General features: G+C 37.9%; 1 protein-coding gene across 5 annotated transcripts in view; it reads right to left on the bottom strand.

The window, feature by feature from the left end:
- MAST4 (microtubule associated serine/threonine kinase family member 4) overlaps positions 1 to 14344 on the bottom strand; it is a 279731-nt gene that overhangs the window by 49310 nt on the left and 216077 nt on the right. For all 5 annotated transcript variants that reach the window (XM_080372793.1, XM_080372794.1, XM_080372796.1 and 2 more), the window contains 4 exons: positions 10353 to 10422; positions 6458 to 6536; positions 1732 to 1889; positions 531 to 606 (listed from right to left, as the gene is read on the bottom strand). In XM_080372793.1, coding sequence (XP_080228919.1) covers positions 531 to 606; positions 1732 to 1889; positions 6458 to 6536; positions 10353 to 10422 — 383 coding nt within the window. The remainder of the gene's footprint in view (positions 1 to 530; positions 607 to 1731; positions 1890 to 6457; positions 6537 to 10352; positions 10423 to 14344) is intronic.

Here is a 14344-nt window from a genome sequence, read left to right as displayed (position 1 = left end):
GAACTCATTCATGTCTTAAGCCTCTGGACATGACAGCAACGTGTCCTCATTTGGTATCTCACAGTCAAACCCCCAAAACGGTGTAATGACCTTCACAATTAAAGTAAGTATGTAACAAGTGTTTGGGAAATGGAATAAATGCCACTTAAGAAAGGAATTTTCAAGTATATCAGCAGAGGCTGCATGAGACTTAGTAACAGAAACTATTTCTGGTTTACTAGTGCAGTATACATTTACCCCAAGTACACCCCACCTACTGAAACTGAATGTACCATCAGTTTCCAATCAACAGAATAGATTACCAGCATGATTCATTTCAAAACCAGTTCAGCAGCTTTGCCAAATCAATGTCCAGTTCTCAGCAGAAATTTTCTTTATTGTGATTTTATCTTTGTAATAAGATCTCTGTAATGCTTTATGAAAGCCATTACAGGGTTGCATCATTAGTTCCCATAACAAAAACACCACTTACTTAAAACCTATGTAGCCTATCAATTTAGATACTGAGTATCTTAAATATAATTCATTACCTTTGGGAACCTTTCTTTGTAGACATGGTTCATCATAATTATTTCATTGTCACAGCAGGCAGGAGAACGACCAGGGCTGCAAGCAAAGCAAATTATCCCTTTAAACTTGTCTCAGCATGAACTACAATTATATATTTTTGTATAGTTTATTTGCAATAAAAAGTCAACATAGGCTTCAATGGAAAGATGCATTGTCTCATCAGTGGCACACTTGGTTCCTTTCTGCTATTTCTGACCAGGCCCTAAGGATTATTTAATGTGCCTACATCTAACAGCTATATTATCTTCTTAGTTTGTAACTGCACTTCAGGATACAAGCAGTTTTGCAACACTTGTGAGCATCACTTTTTCCTCAGAAGGGCAACAGAGGTATATTTAGCTATGGCTAAATATAATTATGGCTATACCTGCCCCTTTCTAGGTTACATACAACCAAAATAGCAAGGCCTGACCACGGAACTCCATTAGGTGCAAGTGAGAAAGTTGAAAAGAAGAGTGTGTTTTGATGGTTTTGGTTTTTTTGCTAGTTGTGAAATGATTTTTAAACTTTTCAATTCAACAATTAGTATATAATACTTCCTTTTTTTCCCCTTTCTGGTTCTTGAAGCCTATAAAATTCATCTGCATTTTCCAAACCTGAGCTGTTCTGACAGCTTAGAACTGATCTTGAATAAATCACTTCTTACACAAACAGCCACTACAAATGAAATGCAGAGGCCTAGTCTTCGGGAAACAAAAAAAATTAAGTTAATCTTGGTTAAAGAAAATAGATGACTGCATAATCCCCTGCCTGCCTATTTGTTCTTTGTCATATGTCTTTCCAGATAGTCCTAGGATATAGGACTAGGATATTTATAAAAAATATAAATATATTTTGAATTAGTTTTGCAAAGAAAGACTTTATTCCATGAAAAGTCTGAACTCCGGAAGAGAACCTGAGCTACAGTCAGATCAATAACGACTAGCTCATCAACACAGTTCATGCGGGTTAGCTGCCTTCGCTAAGGTCTAGCTTATAATATTAGCTACTGCAGTAAGCCATGATCAAAATCAGGAGCAAGAGTTTAAAAGGACTATTTGTAATTCGTCCTCAGACACATATTCTATTATGCTTCAGTGAATGCCTCCAATGTACAAAACCATGATGCTCTGGAATATGTGAATTTAGATCCAACACCCATCTCAAGACAGACAAACTCACCTGAGACTTCGGGATCGAGGGCGCATTGCAGTCGTCCTGCACCTGTTATCGCTGGCAATGCTTTCAGTGGTACAGAAATGTTTGGACAAAAAATGTAGTTCATCAGGTGTTGGCTGGTATGGTAACTGGTGTAGCTTCTCTTGGGATGAGCAAGATGACTACAAGACCAGAACAGAACACAAGCTTCTATTAGCAAAGAAACATTTTCAAAACTATATTCAGTGCTCATGAATAAAGCCATTTAATTTAAAAATTGTAGTTGCTGTTTCCCATGCCTGACTACCAACTGAAAGAAAAAAATAAATAATTAAGTCTCGACTCAATGAGCTAAACGTAAAGTATAAAAACCCCCTACTTCAGTCCCAGAAGAAAGAGCTGCTGCATTTTGAAAGTTCAAATTTCTTCTAAGACAAAGATTACATCTATTGTCAGTAACACACATCAATATGCAAGAACAGTTAAAACAGGGTCTGCTGAAAACTGAGGAGAGTGTAGCTACAATAACCAGATATAACTCATTGCCACGACACAAACTGTAAATCTACATAATTAAGGTACTTAATTGTCCATATTTAAGACATTATTGATGCTTTGTAAAAATAAAATATAATCTGAATTATTTCTGAAAAAAATTCATATACTATTTTCTTATAAAATTTTGTACATTCAAAATTAAGTAGAAGTATACATTTATCCAGATAGGTACTGTGGTTGACAAAAGTGAAAAGGATTACACTCAAACCACTCATATAGTATAAAACTGGGAGATACAGACAGGTATGAAACTGGAAGTGCTACTACAGTAACTAGCCTTGCAAAATTGCATGTAAAAAACCACACTACATAAAGAGTGCAGATGATCACACTATCATATTTTACTGTCTTTTATGCAGTGCCTCTAGCTGCCTGAGCCACACAAAATGTTTGGAAATCAATACATTTTTGTACAGAACAAACATTGCCCTACGCTGCTAGGATCTGCAGGTAGTATTCAGGCTGGTAAGCACAGACACTATACAATCTTCGTCATTTCCTAGCAAGTTGTGTGGTAAAGGCTGAATATATCCTAATTTCCTCAAGAAAAGATCACTGATCACAGTAGATCTAATGAAGTCATCTCTCTAAAGCAAAAAAAGAAGAAAACCCACTGCTGGGAAACATTAACTTGCACAGGACTGGTCTATGTGGAAAGGGTACATCACATCAGAAGTTAGCCAGCAAAACTGCACTGCCTTGCTTTGCTGCAGGCTAAAAAGCATGCACACCAAGAATTTACCACAATTCATATGATCGATAGTAACTTGTTGAGTCACAGTAACTAATTTATGAAATTCAGCCGTAGCACATTACAATGCATAATTCAGCATACAGAATTGGTTACGTTCTTTCTTATCTCACACTATGGCAGCTAGTTGCAGTCAACCTCGTGGCATATTTCCTACAGCTATGCTCCATAAGATAAAAGATACTCTAGCACAGGGAAATGTCCCAATACAAGTGATCAAACATGGCTGTCTATAAAATCAACTCTAATTCCTCATCTTTGGGATAGGATGGGAAGATGAGGAGGAAAATAACCTGTACCACACTCTTCCTCACATAAGATGTCACAGAGTATAGATCCAATGGGATTAAAGTGAGAATTCTCAGTTGTATTTGGACCATCACAGGCACAGAGTGCGTTTTCTTGGAGGTCTGAATTCTGATCTCTGTACAAATCCAAATTATCACAGCAAAAACCTTAAAAAAAATTAGCTCTCCTAGTATTCTAGAATAGCTGCTCCAGAAGTCACATAAGCTTTAACAAATTTTTTATACGCACAACCACAGTGCATCATGGCAACACAAATTGTTCTTCTGACACAAAATGGCAAATATGCAGCCACTACCAGCCAACCTAACCCCAAAGTCTCTTTCCTCATCTCCTTACCCTATTTCCCCACCCAAATAAGCTTCCAAGAATATAATCTACTGGCAAAACTATCCAACTGAGTATTTGCTCAGTTTATCATTTTTATAGGTTTGCTCTCCTAGAAGACACACAATCACCTCAACTGCACCTCATAACTGGCAAGATCTGACCCAGCTTTGCTAGAATATGATACAACAAGTTTCTTCTCTATCAATTGATCTTAGTAGGAGATAATTTCATTTAATTTCAACTTTGTTGTGAGAACTGATATATGTGGTATGCATGCCACTTCCAAATGCATGAGCTTCCATAAAATTGCTAATTCCATCAATCTCTGCACTTTCAGTACAAAAAAAAAGAATAAAAAAGAAAAAACAGGCTAATAAGAAATGGCAAACTACACTCACCTGAGCATAATCATGATTATCACAGACCCTTCAGTTCCTGCTCCGACTTTCAGTTGCTTGTAAAGATCAAAGCTGTGCTCTACTGTATTGCATAACATGTTTCTGGTCTCCAGTTGATACATCTCTGGATTAATGTGAACCTTACTATCCAGCACTGAAAGGGGAGTGTTCTAGAGGTACATTTAAGACTATTATGCGTGAATTGGTCTCTCACTGCCTCTAAGAATTTGTAAGAATGTGGAGGAGGAAGTTGCACAGTGCTACCTGTTTCAGATTCTGAAAAAGTACCTGAAACTAATTAGATAGGCACACTTCCAGCTTTTATTTTCAGACTCAGGTATATCATCCAATGGGTAAAAAAAAGAAAGTGAAAAGCACCTCCACTTAGAAGCTAAGAAACAGTGGCTAGATTTGAAATTCAGAGGTTGTCCCAGTGATTTTGCAGGGCTCAGCAGCAGTAAAGGATTCTTGGGTGGGTGGTGGTGTGTGTGTGATGAAAACTAACCGTAAGAAGTGTATGGCATGAATTCTGTACTGCTGATACCTTCAATAAAATTCAGACTTATTTATTGGAAAACCAGGTTTCTTTCCACAAATCAGAAACCATTTGTTCAATGCTGTGGAAGACATCTATTTCAGTATTTATAAGATGTCGTCTAATCAAAAAATAAAATATCAAGGGAGAACTCAACAGTCTATTACAGAAGATATCCAAGTCCACAAATGACAGCAGGGTTTTTTGCTGTTCCCCGCCCCCAAGAAATGCAAAAATTATGTAAAACTGCTCCACATTTCAGGATGCATACAGTAGTTAGAAAACTTAAGCAGGAAAGAAGTGTATGAACTAGAATTACCATTTTAAAATTTAAAATGTCAAAGAAAAATTGTGGACTGAAAACTAAAACTGTATTTTGATGTTTTTGACACAGCTTTTCATTTCCTTTCTAGCACAAGCCTGTTTCTTATAACAATTACAGGGTTGCTATAGCAATTACTTATTATCTACCGTAACCTCTTTACATCAATACATCTTAAGTGAAGAGCACAGCATATTTGATTTAGTTCCAATGAGAGGTGTACCTACATGCGCTATGGAAATTGGTAGGCAATTACCGTGAAACCAAGCAGTTTGCTTGGCAAAAGTAAGATCTGCACAGGAAGGAAAGCAGAGGTTGAAAATCAGTGCTGCTGAAGAACAGTTCTTAAGATGAAATCCCTCAATGTGGTTCAAAGTCAGAAAAAATTGACTTGACCTTCCAGAAGCCTTTTGGGCAAAAGTAAAATAAGAATTGATCCTAACATAAAACGGTCATGTTTCATAAGTGTGTCATCAGTTCCATCAGGAACTTAATTACTTCACAAAAGAAACAGAACACACCAAGGGGAAGAGAAAGCTTACTTAAATTGTAAAAGAAACATTTTTTAAACATCAAAATATCAGGTGTCCAGTAATAATGTATCATTCATAAAAGGTAAAAAACAAGGCTAAAAAGAAAGAGTAATTTTTGAAGCACCATAGTTGGATCTACAAGGACCAAGCCCTTTACTGCAGAACATGTAATGCAACTGTCAAAATGCCAACTATTTGCTATTTCCAAAGCAGCAGACTTCCTCCACAGTTCCATCTCCTCAGTCTCTCAGATGTGACTATCACAACAGACAGCTTAGTTCCAGGCTGTAACACGACCAAGTACTTCTTCTCCAGTACAGAGGTGTGCAAGAAGTGCAAAAGTACAGATTCACACTTCTCCCACTGTTTAGCTCCCAAGCATTGAAGCAGAACCCAAAGCACTGCCATGATTCACATCACGAGTCAGATGGTACATTCATGGCAGGGGGACTGATGTAAGATCACATCAAAAGGATTGCTCTAACAGGCAAAAACTACCAAACAACTTATATTTATCCTATTATGTATCCCAAAGGATTCTTCTATTCTAATTATGGCCATCTAAAACACTAAATATCTGACCTATTATCATGCACTAACACCTCACTACCGCTAAAGAAAAAAGACCAGACAAAAACATGATTCATCCCACCTTAAGACAGCTGTCTAACTTAGGATGGATGAATTATGTCATGGAGTGCCTTCTCTTTAACTATCAAGGCAGCACCTAAGACTCTATACCTAACTACCATATAGTTACAATAAGGCAGTATGTATGCCCTTCTACTGCCCCACAGATCAAAAGATGGCAGTTAAATACTACTTACTGCCAGGAAATACCTATAAGCGAAGCGCATATTGCCTAGTTTTCTTCTATTTCACTGAAGTAAAGCTGATTAATATCCCATATTATTTCAAAATTTATCAACAGTAACAAAAGCAACATTCATTGCCTTCTCCTGAGAGAAGACGGCTAAATTTGAGAAGATAGGGCAGCACAGCAAAGTGGATACTTACAGAAACAGTTGAGCTGGGTGTATTTGTACCATAGCCAGAAGAAGGTAGAGAAGCCAAAGACCAGCGGCGACCATCAGTCCTGTTGTGAAACCAAGGTTAGTCAAACGAACACTGCAGTATCCTAATACAGAAACATCTGTGAAAGTATTACTGCATAAAATTGCATTCCAAAAGCATGATACAAACAGAGTTTTTAGTAAAGAGTAAACTTTCACAGGGGATCACAATAAACAGCATTCACCAAGGACGACTTAGGCTTACAGATTATTTTTTTCTAGTGTGCTTTTCTAGTTAAGAATCTATGAAATGAAACAACCAGAAAGTGAATGAACAGCTCCACAGAACTGGTGTCTCACTAATACACACTAGAATACTAACACACTATAAACAGACCACAGGGACTCTTCACAACTCTCAGGCCCATCAGATGAAAATTCATGAGAAGCAAAATCAAAAACTTGCGAACAAATGCAAACCACAATGCTCTGAACCACAGAATAACCACCACAGTCTGCTTGAAACACAAGGGTAGAAGCACTTTAAGTGACATCAGTAGAAGATACCAGCAAACTAGCCAATGTCAAATAACAGCAAGAATGATTAGGTAAAAACAAACTTGTTAAATGTTAGATATGTAAATAGGAGGAAAAAAATTTGCAGTAAAAATCATGCTCATTCAGAATAATAAAAAAAATCATAACCAAAACCAATCTCTGCTCTTCATGGCTTGAGGTAAGCTACACACAGACAACATGGAACTGGAACATACAAAGTGACAAACCAAAAAACAACTATGGGAGCCGTGTTCGGATTTTTGAGGGGGTAACATTTACCTGTCATTTCGGTGCCCATGACTGGAATACAATTGTATCAAATATGTTAAAAACCCCAAAATAATAAATAAATAACAAAACAGAACAGGTTTTTATTAACAAACAGCATGAAAGCAGGGGAAAGGGAAAAGGAGAGTTGAAGCTCTGTTTTATAGCCAGTTTACAAAGACTATTTCTCAAGTCCACAAAGGACATAAAGGACAACTGAAATCATGCCAAATTAGCAACCTTAAACCTCTTGATGCAGCTTCTCTTCCTTTCAAACTAACTGTCTAAAAAAACCCCCTTGCTTCTCTCCATTCCAACACCTTATTTTCCACACCCATTTACCCATCCACAAGCTAAAACCCAGGTCTTTGGGACCTTGAATACATACAGTGAGAGAAAAGAAACTGCAGTACCTAATTAGCATTAAAGGATAAAGAAAACGTGGGCTAGAGGGACTGCTGACTGTATCAGACCGATCTCTACAAAAAACTTCCTCCTTCTTCACACTTTGTTTTTTTATTTCATTAATTCTCCTCCCTTCCCCTAGGTATGCATGAGCTACCTCCACATGAATGAACAATTCCAAAAGGAGTTTTTATTTTGGTTCAGCTGTGCAAGCCAAGTATGTTCACAGCTGAAGGAACAAGAACTTGGAAGGTATTTAAATATGGGCAAGACCTGTATATTCTGCAGCTGTTAAGACACAAAATACTTCTCTACTGCATAACTCATATTGAGCAGGGTTCTTACATCACACAGCAATTGTCATGCAGAAGGGCCATCAAGTGTGGGGATGGGAACCATGGGAAGTTACCTGGGAAGCAAAGGTGGGAGAACAGGAGGCATTCATAAGGGAAGAAGGAAAAAAAAAAAGTAGCAAGCTCCTACAGCATTTCCCCATGGGCTCTCATACACCACTTGTCCCTGCCTACCATGTGGTCCTACCCGCTTCCCAGCAGCTCTGGAAAGCAGGATCTGTCACCTACCTATGGGCTTCCAGATCCTGGACTTGTATGTACCAGCAGAAGAGGCCCAAGCAGTGGCTACCAGAGGCACAGGCACCAATCATCCCACCAGATGCAGGCAGAGGAAGGTGACTCTCCTACTTGTTGCCAAGGGGCCTGGGGAAGGCTGTCTCCAGCCTGGCACGCTGGCTTGGCAGTACGGCAGAGGGCCACCTTCCTCTTGCTGCTGCAAGGTGTGGCTACCAGCTGATGAGAACTGGCTATGCTGGGAAGCCCTCCTTTCCCACGGGAGGCTTCCAAACCATTTCCTTTGCCCTTCCCTCCCTTCCTCACATCTCCCAAGCTTTTTGGTATCCCCACTGACTTGGGGGCAGTGGGTGGAAAATGAATACATGTACACCTATACCACCTCACCTCTACTCCTTCAACCTTCCTGCCTTGTCCTTCCCTTCCTTTGTACGGCCATTAAATTTACAAAACAACAGAAAACACATGAAGTTCAGAAGTCTGAGAATGGCTCTCATTAACCACAGGCGATTTTACTACCAAAATGCATCCTATCACAGATTATATGAAGACAACCACAACACACATACCAAATGCACAAGAAAATTTTACATCACCACTCTTTTTCACTACAAACATAAACCAAAATCAGTTTCCATAGAAAACTCTCTAAATAAGTTTCCTGAATCCCACGGAAGTGGTAAAGTATTTTGAAATCACAGAAACTTCTTGTTCTAGCATTCTTTTAATTAAAGAATTTATTTACAAGTCCATTACAGGGCTCTAAAAATGGCCACAATTGAAAGGAAGCACTGGTAAACAAATTCACTTTTTCCTCCTGAATTTTAAGGTTTGCAAAAACATAATGATTTAAACTTTGTTGATTATGGGTGGGAAAATAAAACTACTTCCTGCCCGCTGTATTTCTAAGCAATGCTTGGTCTTTCACAGCTGCTTTTTCCATTACAAGCTATTTCTGGATTTAATGAATCTTTCTACAAATATGCTCACAAACAAACGTTATCTATGAAGAGATAGCTTTCCTTTTTTTAAAGATGCTATCAAGAGGAAGTAGATTCAAAAGAAATACTCAAATTTCTTAAGATGTTGGTTAAAAAAGCGAGAGCATATGCTATTAGACTGTCAAGATCTACTGTCACAGATGAATTAAGATTCAGATATAAGAAATACTCAAGTGAAGTCTTCTCCCCTTTGCAGCTTTTAGTAAGAGTTAAGCCATTTCTTTGCACTTACTTCTGAGAGCTTGTGTGTGCTACTTTATTGAACTGCCAAAATAAAGGAAGTAAAACTACAGTGGCAAGTACAAGAGTTACATGCCTGGCACTACTTGATGACAAAGAAAGCCACAGCATTTCAATTTCATTTTTTGTGTAGATACTCTTGGGTCAACATATAAACTCTGCCTACCCTCCCAGGCTTAGAGTTAATGAACATATTATACGAGGTAGGCTGACAAGGTGTTAAGTGCACGCTGGCACAAACAGGCAGTCTCCATGACATGCTATCAACTTTGGCTATGGTTCATTCACTTCAAATTCACTTTAGATCTTCAAAAATTCTACTAGCATTAACTAACACAACACTCCTATGACAGAGCTGGCTGTTTCAGTGGTACAGGTCGTACAACATGACAAGGTCAGGTATTAAAGCTATTGCAATGGTATTGCAGTTGCCAGTAAAATCAGGCCCTGAAATCAAGACCTCTCTAATAGTGCTCTTATAAGCAACGCACTTCTTCCATCATTAAGAAAAAAAATACAAAGAACCCTAGACATAGCTTAAAGTTTCCCCATATCTCAATAGATAAGAAGATAGTGTCTGAATTGGATCCACTACAATTAAGTCATTAAAAATATTTTTAATAATTTTTTTGAATTTAAAAATTTATGAATGCATTGTGTCAATCATCCAGTTCACCTTTGTTGCAACTGAGGTTTAGGAGAGTTTACATAACTAAGATAAAACTTGTCATTCTAAGTGACAGACTTGACAGATGTATTTGCAATCACCTTATTAATATACGGGTCCAAAAACATTTCCTCCATGCAAAATGCATGCTGCATGCTACGAACACTCTCTTACCTTCTTGCAAAAGAAAAGTGAGCTGAGGCACTGGGAGAGAAATTCCTAGGGCTATCTTGAGGACTGTTTCCTGTTTGGGGGATACATAGAAAAATTATTATTAGAGGTGGGGAAAAAAAAAACCAAAGAAACCACTAAATAACATTCAGACATACTAATCCAAGCATTCCGAGGCAGGTTAGAAACTAATTCCAGAATTTCTTCTCTCTCAGTCTCTGAGAAAATAAACTCAGAAATAGAAGCGTATTTCAACTCACATTTAATTTATATTTCGTTTAGTTATTGGACTTTATAACTCAGAAAAAAACCCTCTATTCAGCCCTTTGAGATTTAAAGTTTAAAAAAAACCCCGGTATATTAGTTTGAAAGAAACATTTTTAATGTCAGAAAGATTTTTCTTAAAAAAAATCACACAAAACATTTGAAAGCTAGAAATATAATTATTTAGCTCTTACACAAAATTTCTACAGCATTTCCACTGGAGCTTTATTGTGATTTTTTGTTTCTCTAACTCTAGAACAAATGAGCCAACCAACCACATTGAATGAAAACTTTTTCACATAGTTGTGTTAGACCAAGGCATGGAAAGGCAACCACCCTCTGCAATGAGAAGCAGCAACTGCACATTTTGAACAGGCTGTCACTTTAGGGTCTGTCACTTTTTCATATTAAAGCTCCCAACCTCCTGCTGACCAGCATGAGTGCAGAAAGGCAGCAGCAGCTCTCAGCAGGTGCTGCCACCTCTGCCCCATAGCACCAAAAACTATAGGAGACACAGTATCTGAAGAAGAAACAGGTGACCCCTGAAAAAAAACAAACAAGCAAAAATCCCCAAACCACACCAAAAGCTAAAACGATTCAATTTGAAGTAGCACTGGCATACATCTAAAAGTTGATCTTTCCTTAAATAGGGAACAGATTGCAAGAACAATATGTTGAAGAAAGGTAACGTATTTGTTGTAACATTTTATTTTTGGACATAAATGAGACTGCAACATTATGTGTCAGACTTAAAAAACCAAGCTCCTGTGTACCCAGTTAGAATAAACATTTATTTTTTGATGAGAAAATTACTACCTATATGTGAAAAAGCCAATACAATAGTCTTTAAAAGGATTTCAAGTGGCCTTGATTTCTACTCAAATTTTTGAATAAACTTTGCATTCATCACAGTGATGTCCTTAACAAAACCCATTAATTCTATACCAGAAGCGTAATCATGGAGCCATTAGACAGAAAATGTGGAGAACACACACCTCCAGCCCCCTTTTTTGGCTAGAAGCTGAAGCAAGATGGTTTTTGAGCTGTGCTTAAATCACATCTCCACAGCTGCTCTTCCCATGGCCCCAAGAGACAAGGATTCCACTCTTGCTGGCCAGTACCTCTATTTTTTTTTTCCTGTTTATCTATCACAGCTGAATTATGTCCTTCCAACATTCCCTCCTTCCCCTCAAGACCCAAGTTTCTTCATTACCCTTCAGACATTTCTGAGGGCCTCAATAATTTCAAAGTAGCAAGGACTTTTAAGGACTTTTGTTCCCTGAAGAGGGGGGAAGCAGAGGGAATCTGAAGCCACATGTGTGGCACAGATTTCAATCTTTATTTGGGGACCAACAGTTTATTCTTGTCCTGCATGAACTGCAAACAACAAATTACTGAGAACAATGGTTTGTTATAATTTAACAACTAACTGGATTTCTTTTTGCTGCTATCAGAGCTTATTTAATAAAGATAAGCTAAGTATGTATTTCAGCACTGTGCAGACAAAACATAGTCACAACCTTTAGCTACTGCTCTAGAATAAACTAGCCGTAATTTGGAGTGTGTCATGGACTTAAGTAAGAGGAAAAAAAGACAAAGAAGCTACCTCAAACTCTGGCAGAAAAGCAGACAATTAGGCTTCATGCAGTGAGGTGTAAATAGCTTTTGACAGGAAGTAATTTGACAAACCAGCACATGGGAGTTTGTAAACAAAATCCTTTCCTCTGATAGCTATTTTAAAGTTATATATGTATTTAATATGCATCAGGGACTTGCCTAACTGTCCATCAGTTACTCAGAACATATATGCAATCTTCATGTAGAAGCAAAAAACATAGTGGAAGAATGCAGTAATTTTATAGCTGTTGCATTGGATTTGAGGGGACACGATGCTGCAAACTACCTCACTAAAATCAACAAAGATCACTCCCTTACAGACAAAACTTGAATTACAACTCTTAGGAAGAGCATCATATCCTGTTATCAGGAAAATCAATTTGAAAGCACTACTTCCAACAGCAAACAAGCTTTTAAAATAACAAAACTGGTAAAGTCATATACCTGGATACTAAATACTGTGAGTTTATGTAGAAGTCTAACAACTCAGACAAGCCTGGAAACAGAGGATGAAAATCTAAACCCTAAATGACTGGAGAAACAGCTAGTGCTACTATGAGTTTAAGGTGTGGTGTTCCAGAACAGCAAGACAGGTTAGAAGCAGAGTCCTATACGTGACCTTCATCATCATGGCATTCATCCACCCATCTGTAAGCCAATACCTGGGAGACTGTCAAAGAAACACCAGTGCCAGTTAATTCTCTGTCCATATGTGCAGTACTTCCTTATTAGACAAATCCCGCTGTTCTTCAGGATCCTGCTGGCTGTTGTATGCTTTAGTCCTAGGGTATCTCTATGTTGCTGGGATTACTGTCTATGTTTCTGACCTGGTAAAGTAAACCTGACTGGTGGTCAGGCATTAGGTAAGGAATTAACTCCAGCATCACACAATGAGTAGGCAATCAACATACCAAAACAATACATGATGACAACACAAGGGTAGCTCATTTTGCAAGCAGCTATTGTTGAGAAAACTATATTGAGACTAATTAAGTTGTAATTGCTTTGTAAGTAGCTTCAAGAAGTCCTGTGTCTTTGCCACAGAGGGAAGAAGTTTTAAATCTTTTAATAAGCATATGTTACAGTCACTGTATATTAGTAATGTGTTTTTAATAGCTGTCTACTTACAAAATAAAAAGTTTCAGACACAAGGTCTTTGTGTTAGTACTGAGGGAATAACAGATTAATGATAACTGTTACCCCAAATTCCTGATGGATCAAAGACAAATCCAGCTTGAAGTCTTGATGTCGTCACTTTAAAAATAATCACAGTACACAGTACACCAGCACCACAATAATACAATATAACAATGGGTCATACATTCCTCTATGTCAGTTTACTTGGTGGTGAACACACAACTGCAAAGTGAACAATACAAAAGAAATCATCCAACAGTTGCAGGTCTGATTTTCATACCACAACAAATGGTGCCACTCAGCAGAACACACAGCTGGGCAGCAGAATAATTTTGAATACTTGTTCAGGTGAGGAGCTCAAGCTATTTCAACACCTGGACTAATTATGCTTCACACCAGTAAATGACCTTTCCCAGTAAGAGCAAGGAAGGTCTGCACACCCCTTAAACTTGTTTGCCAGGATCTTTGCATGTTCTGACCACTACCTAAAATACTGGCAGTGCTGTTTTAATGGGATTTAATTTAAATGTCAGTTGTATCTGCACGTATCTTACCATTTACACTTTCCTGTCCTGTCCCCAAACTACTGGAAGACGCTTTGTTAACAGTTTTACTTTACCCCAAAGCAAGACTAAATAAAAAGTTTTAGCAAAAACAATTCTACCATTCTCCATGTGACAACAGTCAGAATAATTGAAATAACTGTATTATTTTCCTTTCTGTAAATATATTTTCTTTTTAAAAAGTTATATTCAGAAAGCAGCTTTAGTCTTTAGCTTTCAGCATTCCCATACTTCACCATGGAAACACACTAAGGCTTTATTCCTTTACAAACCTAGTCCTCCTTTCCCCAAAGTCCAGTCAACACAGGCTGCAGCTAAAGCAGAACAGCACAGAAGCTGTGTATGACAGATTCTTCTTCGCTTCAAATGCATTGTAGTAAACTAGCACTCATTATCACCTACCTCAGACAAAAC

The sequence above is a fragment of the Falco punctatus genome (assembly GCF_963210335.1).
Source record: "Falco punctatus genome assembly, chromosome: Z".
In the NCBI taxonomy this organism is placed as follows: domain Eukaryota; kingdom Metazoa; phylum Chordata; class Aves; order Falconiformes; family Falconidae; genus Falco; species Falco punctatus.
This window is presented reverse-complemented; position numbering and strand designations above follow the sequence as displayed.